This window comes from Malurus melanocephalus, unplaced genomic scaffold, assembly GCF_030028575.1.
Source record: "Malurus melanocephalus ecotype Western Australia unplaced genomic scaffold, MMel_1.1 scaffold_32, whole genome shotgun sequence".
NCBI classification, from domain to species: Eukaryota; Metazoa; Chordata; class Aves; order Passeriformes; family Maluridae; genus Malurus; species Malurus melanocephalus.
Window position 1 is genome coordinate 2,915,419 of NW_026623264.1, and position 15,129 is coordinate 2,930,547.

The 15,129-nt window shown below is 36.8% G+C and overlaps 1 protein-coding gene across 2 annotated transcripts in view; it reads right to left on the reverse strand.

Moving 5' to 3' along the window:
* Positions 1-3,342: 3,342 nt before the first annotated feature.
* The window catches only part of JPH1 (junctophilin 1), an 81,970-nt gene continuing 70,183 nt past the window's right edge, over positions 3,343-15,129 (reverse strand). Inside the window, exons 4-6 of one of the 2 annotated variants that reach the window (XM_057363954.1) lie at positions 14,453-15,114; positions 6,050-6,145; positions 3,343-4,191 (exon numbers count right to left, since the gene is read on the reverse strand). In XM_057363954.1, the coding sequence (XP_057219937.1) occupies positions 6,065-6,145; positions 14,453-15,114 (743 nt within the window). In that variant the 3' untranslated portion in view covers positions 3,343-4,191; positions 6,050-6,064. Of the gene's footprint in view, positions 4,192-4,989; positions 5,889-6,049; positions 6,146-14,452; positions 15,115-15,129 lie in introns of those variants that run through there. The other variant, XM_057363953.1, reaches the window with a different exon arrangement.

The following is a 15,129-nucleotide window of genomic DNA, read 5'->3' on the forward strand; positions in this document are numbered from 1 at the left end:
TGAAGCCTRTGATTCACCTCTCTATCATTTATTGCTCTTTACTTAATTAGTGTTGAAGGCAATTATGAAATCTAGTCCTTGTCTAAATGTATGTGCCCCAACTTCCACAGAGCTGCCTGATTAACCAGGGTAAGACATTGWGGAAGACAAATGAGAGCTCAGGCAGGAGAGCAGCTCCAGATTTCCAACATAGGATGGATTTTACTCTGTCCAACAATCCACATGTATCTGTATCAGGTCCAGAAATCATCAAACCGCACCATCCAGTAAATCAAAATCCTTAACAAGACTCCTTGGTCTTCTGATTTGAGAACCAGCTTCAGCTGAACCGTCAATCTTTATCACAATCTTAATGTGCACATTTAGAGTGGAGCTCCTAACCCAGGTGATACCACGTTTTTTCTCAATAATGGTACCATTACCTGGGTTTCTACAMATTCCAAGGAACCATCAGAAATCTCTGTGTATGGCATCACTTTCAGTGTTTTTCTTTTCAGTTCCCACACACTGTATTTAAAYCACTGTCCTGATACTGGAGACAATGAGATTAATTTGAAATTATAGCACAGTTGCATAAACCAGCATTGTTATCATGCAGAGAATGAACCCAATGAAAACGGTGATACAACACACGTAGTTTGCTGAGGGTAAACTGCAGGAGAGAAGGGGTCCACAGCCACAGAGAGCTAAAATCACTGAACAAGTGCCCCACCGAAAACACAGGTTCCTGGAGTGAGTGGCTGAAGTCTCATGGCAATGTCCACATGCAGGGCAAAATGGATGAAGTTGAATTTGTCAGAACTGGGAGGTGGGTGGGCAGTGAAGGACAGAAGATAATTAGAAAAACAGTGATTGCACAGCAAAAGTACAACCCAAACCATTTCACTGGTTCACAAGRGAAATCCTGTTGGTTTTTTTCATTACTGAGAAAAATTAAAAACCTTCTTGGAGAAATGACATTCAATATACTGCCAGTTTGTACCTAAAATCTCCTGTATAACCAATCCCAATGGACTGTGAAAAACATTAGCTGAAGCAAGCACATACTGACATGGTGAAATTTAGATTATTGGGTTAACAAAAATTGTCTGTTCCCTTTCTCCCCCCATCCCCTCTTTGTAGCAAATAAAGGGAAGAAACATGAGAGATCGTAATCAAATCTGCTACCAGCTTTATATTTGCTATTGGTTTTAGGGGGGTGAGGGATTTGTTCTGCAGCTACAATCATGGTCAAAACATAAACTRTTCAGACAGATGAAGTGGCTTTTTYCCTCTGTTTTATAGYCATTGACATGGCTATATAGACTGCTTTTCTTAAAGATGTTGTGTATGGAAATTATATTCACCTCCTACAATGGTAGGAGGTATAATGTCTTTTAGTTTGCAGTCTCTATGTCCAGTACAGGATACTGTAGATGGCTCAGCTATAGCATGTTGAAATACACTGCTTCTTGCTCAGACTTAAAATAATTTCTATTTTTGCTGTTTCTATGAATATTAAATGAGAGAATGAGAAGACTACTTCATTTGGAAGGCTTATTTAATCTCCCTTGTCTTAATTTGCTTTGTTTACTGAATTACATTTCCATAAGAGAACAGTCTGTAGAACCACCTCCCCTGACTAAACGGTTCAAATGAGCTGTGAGTAAAACCATTTAGATGCAATTCACAACCATGTTTTATTAATAACAACTAAGAACATTACTGAGGCCCAGTATGGGCTGAATTTCACCAGGCTTTTATTATTGCATCTACATTATTGTCAGAATCTTTTCATATTGTGTATCTTAACAGAGCATTTCATAAATATGTAATCCCAGAACGTCATTAAAAGTTGTGTAAATAACTATTTCAAGGTTTWTAATTTAACTCTATAAAGAGGTGTTTACTTCTTTTAAGGCTGGCACCACGTTGCATTAATGATTTTTTTAACACAAGCCTGTATCCGAAATGCAACCTGTAGCCACAAAATTTCTACTTTCAAAGTGAACYRCTCCTTTTGGAAWRAAAATGTCAAGAACCCCTCACTCTTTATGTTCCTTATTGCTTTTCCAATGGAAAGGCAAACTAATATATATACTTCAATGAATATGTGCATATATAAAAATATAGAAATACACTAAGCAAAGAACCCTGAAAAGCTCTGACAGATTATTCCTTTTTCCTTCAGCCTGTGACACCTCACCGTTGCACACTTGCTTTCTGTGTACACCATAAATATGGTTTAACCAGATAAATGGAGCTGTCCAAGAAACCAGACCTCAAATTCAGGGRTGATTGAGCTCACTGCTCACCAGCCCCTGTAGGCAAACACACACATGTGACAAGAGTAACTACTTTGCCTGACAAACTCTCCTTGCTTGAAATAGGGTCAAAATTTTTATGCTGGAGCAAATCTTGAAGCATGAAGTTGCACTGTGTGTCCATGGGTTTTTTTCCTTTAGGCATAGCAGATGCAGCGCCACGTAATGCCACTTGTAATATAAACCAATAAAAACACCTCAGATGGGAAATGACTTGAAAATTATGAGAACTTTTTTTTTTGTATTTGCATGCAAAACTTTTGCTTGTTGCTGTTCAGATTTTTATATACCGGAGTATATTATTACACTCATATGCCTGAAGAAATATTTCATGGACACTTTACTTTCATTACTGAACATATACAATGTGSATCCCAAATGCCAGAGAAGAGTTAKCTCAYTRATGCTGAATCYAAAAATTTCTGGCATTAAAGTTATTTCTGTTTATTTTCCTYGAGAATGYRTTTTTCTCTCYTTGAACAGCCAGGGAGCAGGTACAGTACAGAAAATAAAAATTCTTCAAGTTAAGCTTCATGCTGGTGGAATTATTTTAAGGACCAAGACAGTAATGACTACTTCCTAAAAATTATTTCAATTAAACAGAAATACTAAAAGAAATTGCTCTCCTCTTCAACTAGACACTAGAATTTCAGTACAGTTGGCTACTAGTATGAACTGGAATAATGGAAAATAAAATTTTCAGATGATTGAGTAGTTCAGTGAATGTGATGGCTTTAAGACATTATAATGCCGAATTTTCTCTGTGTAAATATTGGCTCACAAACTGCATGCTCATTTTGAACCTATGAAGACCCTGAGGAGCAGTGAAGCCTAAAAAAGTTAATTCTATTACAAGAACAGCTGTTAATGGACCAGTCACTCACCAATTAAAACAACTGATCAAACCATCTTGTAGTGGGAGTATAATTTAAGATACTGAGTTCATAAAGATACAAAATCCTGTATTGGAAGATAAAAGAAGACACAAATGAAAGCTTGACTTTTTTTTTTTATTATTTATTTTTAATTGTTTCCCAGAATCACTTTTGTTGAAAACAGTAACTCACAAGTATTTCAAAGGGACTAGAATTCCACCCATTTTCCTGCTTCACTTCTGTATATTTGATTAGTAAGAAAAATTGCTTCCAGAGAGTGAACAAAGTAATTCATAAACAGGAAAAAGTAGTCTGAAACTCCATTAATAACCAACTTATTTTTATTAGAGCAAATACAGTTGTGAAAACTGTACATTGTACATTTTGGGTCAAGAATTATAAATAGAGAAACTCATAGATAAAGAGTTCATTCTTTGACAGCAAGAAACTTTAAATAGACAAAATGACATTTTTAAGTACATTGGCAGGCTTCATTGTGCTGTCCAAAATGTAGTGTACAGTATAACAACCAATTATAAATAGCCTTTCATGTAAAATACAGCTGTGCACGTTTTAGAAAAATACCAACAATTTGTTTGAGCTTTGTTTTAAAAAAGCTTATAAATCATACATATTTATAAATGGTACTAACATGCTTACTTAAATTTATAAACATTTTTCATAAGCTTTGTTACCCATTATTTCCAGAGCATAAAGTATTTTAAATAAACATTTAATAGGAATTAAATATGTCAGTTACAAAATTACCTCTCCACGTAAGGAGACAGGGGGTGATTTAACTGTGGGATGGAATATTTCATCCATTAATTCAAGGCTTACACAGTAACTTTTAAAATTTYGTTCTTATTTAAAAATTACTTTCCTAAATTTAAAACACAATTTAAACATTGTTTCTTTTTAAAAAATAAATATACAAGTTTTATTTTCATTTGCTCTCTTTCTGCTTTCTTCTTTATCCACACTGGTCAAAACACAGGATTCTCAACATACTTCTGTAAAAAACACCACGGTGTTACTGCCTTGCTCGGAGCTGCTTCGCTGCACGATATTCAGTCCATACCTACGGTAGTTTACTATGCTGCATCAAAAAATAGCTAATGTATTTTGTAAGAATGTTGCCCATTAAACCATGCAAAAACTTAGAAAGTTTACAAACAGGTTCAAAAACTATACTGTATGAAAGATTTTCTAAYAGAGATAAAATAAACCGTAATACAAGCCCTTTGCTTTTTGCAGCTTTAAATGAAAATGTTTGCTTGCCAAATGATCACACCACATATCTTCAATAAATAAGCATGCATTTGATTAATATAGGGTACAATAATTACAGTATAATGGCACATAAAAAGAAACATGATCACATTGTTTGAACAAAGGGCTAYGAAGCTACTTAAGACAAACTTTCCAAATGAAAAATTCTGAGGCTTTTTTAATGCTGAGGTAAAATTATAAATGGACTTTAAAGACACTGAAGGCATCAAATCAAGAAACAATCACTTAACATTTTAAAATGCTCTACCTGAATGTATTCAACACAAATCCAGCATTTWAAATTTATTGTTTATTATGAGCATTAGGTAGTTTAACTGTCATTGGCATTATTGTGCACCCAGACAAGACTTTAACTGCCATCAAAATACCTCAGTGTTGAAACATAATAATTCAAATCACCAATTACCACAGCACCAGAATTAAGAAAAAAAGAAAAAAAAGTCAACATGCAAACCCTGTATCTCACATTTTCTTGGCTTACTTTGATATTCTATCTCCTGTTTAGAATGTCCAATGTCCTTATACCAATGTAAGATYCTTATTTTTTTTATTGTGAAAAAATGTTGCTTGGTATTGGCGTAAGTATTTAAGCATTTTAAGGAAGATATCAGAATCTTTAAGTTTTGCAGTAATGGTATGTTATTTACTGAACCTTAATGCAAAATGACTCTTCAGGTTTAAGAAAATGAATTCCAGAATTTGTTCTTTGGATTAGGAAAATGTATTTGATTTTCTGCTTCTGCTGCTAGGCAGAACTGGTAGCTTTCTCCAGGTCGGACTAAACACTACTTATGGCTATACATCAAATTTCATAAACAACAAATGAACAGAATCATGCACAGGCAAATGAAATTCGATCTCCCAGAACACTGCAGGAGATGTTAAAAGCAGCAGGTAATGGAATAAGACTGGTGACTGATGTTGCTAACTATTTCTTCTAATGAGATAGGAGTGAACGCTGGAATCACTTCCACAGCAACAGAATCCTCTGACCACATTCCTCTGGCAGTCGTTTTCCCATCTCCCCACTAAAAACATCAGACGGTAAAATAGTAAGGCAGCTGTTAACTTCCATCAACAAAAAGTGCAGCTCCGTACATTTCCAGTTTAGTCACACTCTGCTGGAACAGATGGAGAAGCCAACGCACTTCACTGGCGGGGCTGCTTCAGCAGATTATTTTGTTTGTTTTCCAACATGGCTGCTTGCTTCAGCTTTCAGAGGACCCCAAAGCCACGAGCCACCAGCAGAGAAACTGATCTGGGCCCCTGGCTGAATTTTCCAAGTTTCATCTCTCTTGCGTCCCATCCTAATTCCAAGCCTCCTTCCCTGTGTYTGAGTATGACAGGTGCCATTTAAAAGGCTGATGACACAACTGCAGAGAACTGTGGGCTAACACCACTAGTTGTCATGACTTCACTGAAGGGTCAAAACAGTTACAATATTAAATAACTATGTTGAATCACATTCAGGCATAGCTAAAATTAAAGTGGGGAACATTAAAAGTATGTGAAGAAATTAAATATCATGTAAGGTGGGGTGGATAAGGTGATTTTATATGAAAACAAGACATTTCTTACCTTTCCTAATTCCAATCAAGTTAGAAAATGGACAAAAAGAATGGCTAAACCAATATTCAACAGCATTACCAGGGCGATCATGACTGAGTTAGGGCCCTGAAAATAAAATAAAGGTATCAGAATTAATGCAACCTCCCACACATGCACAACAGTGAACATGACCTGACTTACAATTTCTATAGTTTTTGACCTTGCTCTGAAGGAAACAGACCCTGCTCCTGAAACACARCTTCTTACCCTTGATATTCAGGTGAGATAAATATCATCTTTGTGAAAATGAGCTGGATAAATTCAAGTGGGAGTATATTGTTCCACTGTTCTTAATCACTCTGAAATTAAGCCACCTGACAAATATCACTGCATCAACAAACGAAAACAAACCTGTCAACACAATAACAATGTCAGCTTAAAATAAAGCAAAACAAAAAAAAAGTGAACTAATTCAGGGAAGCTATGGTGCTGCTCTTTATCCTTACACTGGGTTCCTTACACAATCCGAGTCCATTTCAAACCAGACCTAGGAAAGATGTTTTATACGAACAATACACATTTATGTGTATTTATTCCATCAAAGTGGAAAAAAAAATTACTTACCATTGCACTAACGTACCTGATTCCATTACAGAATAAAACCAATTTTACAGCTGCAAAATTAAACTTGTTTAGATTTAATCAGACACTTATCTTACAGAYCTATGTACTGAAGAAATGAAAAGCCACGTAACTCCTTCCATTCCTATCTASAGCTAAAATTGGTTAGAAAATTTAAATCATGACACAATTTTAGCATTTCTGTGAAACCAGAGAATAGTTTTAAATTCTTTTTAGTAATTTTGAATATTWAAAAAAAAATGGATGCTTTCTAATGATCAACTTGAAAAAATGTTGCAACAGACGAAAATTCTCAGTTATACTGCACCCTTAACATATTAGAACRTATTATTACATTWGTATACTCTTTTATTTTAGGGTTGYACTGWAAGCAGAAACAGAGAAMCTCTTCATTCAGACAATACTTTACTAAATCACAAATCATGAAGCCCACCAGAAAGTCTATGCAGAAAACTGTATTCTGAGCTACACAAGAATCACTGACTTGCATGARAAGGTAGATATTTCTTTAGAAATGGTACAGTGTTTTCATTCTTCACATGAGGCATGCCTTGCAGAAGTTCATTATACTTCATGACAACATAATGCTTAAATCAGCTATGTGATTTCTGGAATGCTAAGGTGTGAAAACTTGCTATTAGTAATTTGCTGCAACAAATAATTAACTGGGAAGCTATGGAATAGCTCTTAAGTCATTATTACATCACATGCTCTCCTGAAACAGTCTCATTAAACACTTTTTACCAGAACACACCTTTACACAATAGATGTGTAAAGATGGCAAGCCAGATGTGGGCTGCTAAGTTTTGAGCAAGTCAGAAAATATCTTATGTCAGGTACTGCTCAAATCTCTGGTGAGTCTAAAYCCCATCAGCACCTATGTCCATAACAGCCATCAAGTCCCCTTTGCACCAACTCAGAGGTGTCTGTTCACACGCTGARAACTAGGTGTTCAAGTTCAAACAACGACTGAGATTATCAAAATGCCACCGGGGTAATGGTGTTGGTAGTTGCACTCACATTTTGCTTAATGGCAGAATGTCTAAAGTATTCACAAGGAAATTGAAGACCAGGTTTAATGACACCTTAGCCAAAGTGATTTTGAATAACAAGCTCCCACTTATCAGTGGTATGTTTCAACCATCAGATGACAGAACTGAAGTAGTTCTTTCCTCCTAAGTGGAAGTGACTCACCATGTGCCAAAGCATAGAGACACTCAGGGGCAAAGAACAGGCATAAAGGGAAAGCACAGCTCCAGATACAGTCACATTCCTGACAGCATGGTACATACCACAGCATGGAAAGCAGCCTTGCTGTAGGACTGTGTAACGCAAAGTTAATACCTTCTTTTTCTTTCTGGCACGGTTAGAGTTATGCTAGGTTGGTACTTCTGTGATTTTCTACTGTGAAGGAAATTCAGATTCCTATCTGAATCCCCACCCAATGCATTTGGGAATTGTGAGATATATGCATGATAGACATGTTGGAAGATTTTGAGTAGTAAGACAAGTTTTACGTGAAACAAAAGGTACTCTGAAATCTCCGTTTTCAGTTCTTGGAAAGTCAGTGTCAACACCCTTGGGGGGAACCTTTCATTTAATGACTACTTCTTTTGCAAYAAAATTTCCCAGATCTCATGACAGACGTAATATTACAGAGCTCTCTAMAGGAAGTGTGATTTGATTGTACGCTTAACTTTCACTAAAACGTGGGTTCAATATMTTTTTTTTCTGGTGTTGAGCACTGGAACAAGTTGCCCAGAGAAGCTGTGGATGCCCCATCACTGGAAGTGTTGGATGCAGTTTTGAGCAACCTGGTCCAGTGGAAGGTGTCTCTGCCCATGGCACAGGGGKTGGAAGCAGATGGTCTTTAAATGTCCCTTCCAACCCMAACCATTTTATGGTTCCATCATCCTATGGTACCAATAGGGACTGCCCATGTGATTCAAATCAGGTCAATGGCTCCTTTACAGATTGGAATCCCACCTGAACATTTTGCAGTTATACTGCACCAGGAATTGCAAGGAACTGTGAAGATCATTGCCAAGTACCATTAAAATTCTTTGGGATCTGGCCATCTAGTACTTTATATATTTGAAAATGACATCCATGAAAATCACATTGATTTACTGCGATCAAAAAAATTTTGAACCTATGGTATCTTCACAGGAGCCAAGAATTCATTCATTACCTGAAATACATAATGGAACAGCATCCTGGTAGCTGCAGGACAGATTTTTGGAGACTGAAAAATTGGGACTGCAGCTCCAATGGCAGCTCGGTATCATTAGTGCACAGTCTCATGGAATTAAGCTTGTTGGGGGGGAGGGCACTCTCCTTTGATGCATCTGTCAGTCAGGTTAGGCATAACAACCTCACCAAAACATTAGATAAACCAGGCTAAAAATCCCAGGGGCTACAGTCTGAATCAAGAAGTCTCATCTACAAAGACAGAAGCAAGTGACACCTTAAYTGGGCTGTTGACTTTACATGAAGATTACAGAAAAATGTGTTATCTCTTTATGATGATGAGTCTTTGCTTTATACAAAGAAGCAAATCTCATRTTCTTTGGCCTGCTATGTGCAYTSTGTTTCACCTTCTGATAACTATACYGAAAGCAGGATTTCCTGAGAGACTAAAAATGATCAAACAACATTTCTGCACAGTTGTTATGCATTGAACTACCACCTCTGTTTTGCAGATACCTATGAAATAAGYATTTAATGCTTTAAGACAAATAACACAAGTAAGACTTTAAAGTCCTGCAAGGACTTAAAACAGCAAAAGCCAAAATTAGTTTGAACAGTCCAAGAGTGACTAGAACAGGTGCACTAAAGAAACTGTAGTTGAAAACCTTCAGTCCTGCTTAAATTCACCCTCTCAGTTTCTCCTAGGTTAGACCTTTATGTAGTTCAAAATATAACCATACAATTAGTTTCCATTTGGGGAAGAAAGAAAATTATTTTCCTAAAATGTAGTTCCAGGAAGTAARAAGACTAGTCTTTTCCATTGCATTAGGAATGTCCATTAAATTTAGTATAAAGTTCCTGCTCAGAGGTTTTATTTAGGACCAGGAAAATACTGATCTATCTTTCTAACATCATGGTATTCACAGCCCCTACTACATGGATGTTAAGTTAACAAAGAGATGAGAATTGAATGAAAAGATGGGAGCAGAAGCACTGGGTATCTTTCAGCAAAACAATGTGTTTAGATACAGGTAAAAACCAGGCTAAACACGGTGTGTTTAGAAATCTTTACCTGCTAAATGAAAAAAATTACAGTATGGTAAAACACRTGTGCCTGGGCTTGCACCTGTCCTAGGGCAGCACAAGGACACATATGAGAGGTAAAAAAGTGTATTCATGAATGTACACTATAACAGTGTTTTGTGAAATTCAATCCTATTTTTCACCCAAATCCAACACAATCTCCAATCAGCTCATATTCGAGGTGGGACAGCAGCATGCACAGTGAAACTGGGGCTAGAGGCTGCTAACAGCCACTTAGAAACAACAGGACTGGTTTGTGGTCAAGTGTCTCTGTGAACACTTCACACTGTGGTAAATATAGAGTAATGTGAAAGAGCATAGCTCTCTGTGAAAGAGGGGTGATTTATTGCTCATAAATGACAAGTAATGCCTGCAAACAGCTATTTCTGAGCAGCTGATGAACAGTGACTTTGTCATTGGGATTTATGCATGATTTCACCTTGATAAAACTATGACWTTCTTACAAGATTTGGAATTATTTCAAACTTTGATTTTTGAACATCAGAGAGTAAGTACACAGAGAAACACACCTATACGTGTGGTGTAAGAAGTATGTGTTGATATTTTTTTACGTATAATGACAGAAATGTGGAYATCTAGAGAATCAAAACTGTTCCTGTAACTAACTTACTGCACAGATCATACTCACAGATATTCTTAAGGATTCACAAAAAATATAAAACATGAATTTGATTATTCAAACAGCTGCTATAAACTTTGCTGCAAATAAAGTTGTTTAAAGGTCTTAGTCCAAATGAAAGTTGATGTTTCATTCAGGTATGTGTATCTAAACCTTTGATTTAGATACATGGAAGGAAGAATTGAAAATCTTCCCTTCTGTATCTGTGTTCTTAATGCATTATCACTGGAGACCTGGAAAAAGCGCAGCACAGTTTAATACGGCACTTCCAGATAATCCAACAGAAGTGYTCAATAAATGTTAATAGATTCATTTTTTGCCATCCAAACCCATGTTTTATCATTCTCCTTCTATGAGAGTGAAAGTTCTCTTCTGTTTCTATTCTTTAACAAATATSTTTTAGAACTTTTATAGATGATCTAAGGCAAACTTACTTTCAAAGCATAACAAAATCACTCGTCATAACGACTAAAAAGTAATTGCAGTTTATTACTAAAATAAAGTAATTCCCCAAAGCAATTCTAGAATTTGGAAGTCTCTCAACATTCAGAGGCATCTGGGATAAGAASTACATTAATTAGGACAAGGGAGAATGGATTTAAACTAGAAGAGAGTAGGTTTATATCAGATATTAGGAAGAAATTCTTCAGTGTGAGGCTATGAGCCACAGGAACAGATTGCCCAGAGGGGCTGTGGATGCCTTTTCCCTGAAAATGTTTAAGGCTGGACTATATGGGGCTCTGAGCAGCCTGGTCTAGTGGGAAGTGTCCCTGCCCATGGCAGGAGAGTTGGAACTAGATGATCTTTTAGGATCTGTTCCAACCCAAACTATTCTATGATTCCATGAATCTGGCTTCTCCTCAGTAACTGTGCCCTCTTAGCTTAGTCACTGGCTAATTCCAACACATCACTGAGCTCAGTCCAGGAGCACTGCAGAACAGGCTTCTGTTTTTCTGAAGCTGAAAGGTGAAAATAAAAATTTAAAGTCTTTAGACAATGTTAACAGTTCATTCTATACTGTTTCTCCCTCAGACTACTAGGCCACTAGGCTACTCTTTTTTTGCTTTATGCTAGCATTTTCWCTCATTTCACCATTTTAAAGAAATGAGCATGTAGGAAAACTATAGTCTACAAGGGCAAATCTATAGACAGATATAGAAGACATCTACATACATCTTCAAATACAGTTATATTAAAAATGAATTCCTAAAATCTACCTTCCTTCCATATTGAAATGCTGGTAATAATAATGCAATTAGGGTGCTCAAAATGAAGTAGAGGGATAGTTCCCAGACTATCTGCAATATTGGCAAACAAACAGTAGCTAATGCACAGTATCTCATCATTTTWAAATCTTTTGTGGTAAAAGGCTGCAGGTTCATGGTCCTTATCCTGATTATTCTACAAGGTCAATAAATTGCTGTTCAGTACCCTACTTGTTAAGATGAAGCCTCCCTCAGCTCCAAAATATTATCTGAAATGAAGAAAACATAAGGACTATTTCTAGTCACTTATTTTCACCAGAGTTGAACAAACAATTCTAATTCAGCTTAAAATTTGTCCATGCTCACTCAACATTTACAAGCCTGTCAGCTTTGTGTTACCCTACRTAGGAGTCATATCTGTGAGATTTGAAAGGTTAACGGGCTGATATCAGCTGTAATACAGATTTGGAGATTACAAAACCTCTGCGGACATCTACTTTGATCCACAAAAAACAGAATAAAAGCTTCCTGAAGAACTAGAGAATATCATCTTGACAAAATGCTCATTATTGAACTGTCCAGTGATGGCTCCAAAACCCTGGCATCTGAAAACTGACAGCACATTTAATTAAGATCATTAAAAGCAACTTAAAACAAGACTTTTATCTGAACCTTATCTGAATCTGTTGGATCTTCTTACACATTTGCTTGTTAGCCTGGAAAACTGTTTTATAAAGCATACCTACAGAAAGTGATTTAGTGTGTGGGGGTTTTGTACCTTGAATTTTTCCCTGTAAGGTATATTTTAATAATTCTCACAGCTCTTTGTGGGACCTCCCCTCAAGGCTTTTTTTTCATTTTAAATCCCTGATTTACAGACACTGGATTTATCCCGGAAGTGTTGCACCCGTGCCAAARGCAGACAAACACACTCCCATGTACTCTTGCTTAATCTTTTCTGTTGATAAATCTAAGGATTATATTAACATCTCTGAACAATAGCAGCAGAACTGAGAGCTCATGTTCAGCTGTCCCTCTTGCTCCTGATCCACCAGCCTTTTCCAGTTCTGATCCTGCATGGCCAGGCTCTATYAATTGTCTTTCATATACAATATTATATTTTGCTGTGCTAACCATAGATAATTATACTTGCAGCCTTCTTAGCAGCTGATTTGCAYCTGCTTGTATTTCTCCTCATTATTGACCAGTTTCCTGCCTCTTCTATGAACTTCATGGGCAATATTCTTATGTCCTCTTGTATGTCATTAATAAGAATGTGATTCAGAGTAACAAAATTAATGTAAGAATGCCTTCACCAGAATAGTATCAAATAACTGATAGTTTTCTAATGACTTTTTGAGAACCATCAGTCACTTTTAAAAAGTTCTTCTAATGTGACATTTAACCTTTGCATTACTCTGGTTTCCTCGTCAGACTACATGACCATGTAAAATCAAATTAAGTAACCTTTCTGACTGAGGATATGATTCTTCTCTCACACCTGAAGATGTCAAACTTTTTTGGCAAGACCAYTGACAATTCATGTTGGTTGGAAATTTCTCCCCCTCCTTATTTCTGAATTCTTTATTAATGAAGTCTGGTGCCAATTATTCAAGTGTTTTGCCTGCAATCAATACTAGGATATCTGGATCTCTTTAAAAGGGTCATTTTGTTTATCACATCAATAATGACACACGGCTTGTTTTGTAGAGTACTACCAAAAATGACTCAGAGAAACAATGCTTATAAAAGAGAAATATTATGACAGTTATSTAGACCTCTTCATTTGCTAAAGATTAATTTTAGGATCTAAAACAAATGCTTTCCTGAGTTTCTCTTGGCCCMAAAATCACAGAATCATCATCAGAGATTCTGAATTTCATACCCTGGCTTTTTCTTCTCACATGGAATAGGAATGCTACTAGTCATTACTCCTTTTCTGCMTAGCTGTTGATAATTTCATTATTTAAAAATAATAATGAAATTAAGATTCACCCTGATTTGAATGGGTAGTTTAAAAACACCATTTCCTGAAGAAGAGTAAAAATTTTCACATCACTGTAAAATGTAAGCATTGTTAGATGGACACATTTTAAAACAGTATGTACTTTAGTTCAAATTGCCTGTCTGTAGAGGCCACAACCAACGTGGAGAAGAAGTTGAAAATGGGAGGTTGTTTGGACTGGGTCAGACCACAGGCCAGAATCCTGTCTCCAASAGCAGTCAAAAGTAGACCTCTGGTGAAGACTGTGTGTGGCTAACTTCCAGTACTGCCCAATTATCTACAATTAGAAGTACAATACTGTGGGACAATTTTTTTTGGATGGGAATATATATAACTGCAAGTATGTATATACAYACATGCAAACCACACCTATTTATAAATACGTTACACACCTTAATACACACACTTTTGTGTTTATGGATGCAATAGGATCTCTCGGTTAAGAAATCTGTCAGTGTCTGGCTATCAGCTGTCCCTTCCCAAAAAAGACAATATGAAGGACTGGAATATTCCTTCCTCATTCCAGYCTGGTGTAGTGAGTTTAAGCTAGCAGACTGTATCCAGATGAAGATTTGACAGAAGTGAGCTTTGCCTGTGCTTAGGTTGCAAAACTCAGCACTCGGGGGCAAAAGGGCAGTGAAAATGAAAAGGTTTCTTGCAGTACTTACCGAGCTGTTTCCTACTTCCTTTTCCATCGCTGAATGTGACTCATTATTAGCTGGATTCTTTGGTGCAGCAAATTCTGATTTCTTAATTTTTGTGTCAGGTTTGTTTTCTTTGGCATCTGGCTTACCCCCAGATCTAGCAGGACTTGGCTTCTGAGAGGGTGGTATCCGTGCAAGTGTGGATGCTGAGGGGTTGGCATATTCATCTTCTTCCCTGAGCTCCTGTGGAAGCACTGTTGGATTCATTTTTACATAATAACCATGATAGTGACCATGCAGCTCCCCATTCTCTGTGCTGCTGGGATTGTGCTGGGCTGAAAACTTTGGCTGGTGTTTCCCAGCTACTTCCTCCTTCACTGGTGCTTTTGAATATAAAGGCTTGTTAGTCGTGGGTGTTATATTCTCAGTGGCTAAAAGCTTTTTTTCTTGACTGAGTCTTGCCCCAGAAGAGGAGCTTTGCCTTTTCAGTTGGTTTGAAGGAGAAGTCTCAGAAGAAAGAGAAGGACTATGCCTTGGACTTGCTTCTGGGGTTCGAGGAGGTGTAGTACCTTTTCGATAAAAGTGAGGTGACTCTTTTGGGGAAGGTGGTTTCTCCTGACCTTTTTCTTCAGACTTTTCTTTTCCATCCATTCCTTCTTGAAATTTTTGTTTGATATAATCAGGGCCTGAAAAAGAGTGTA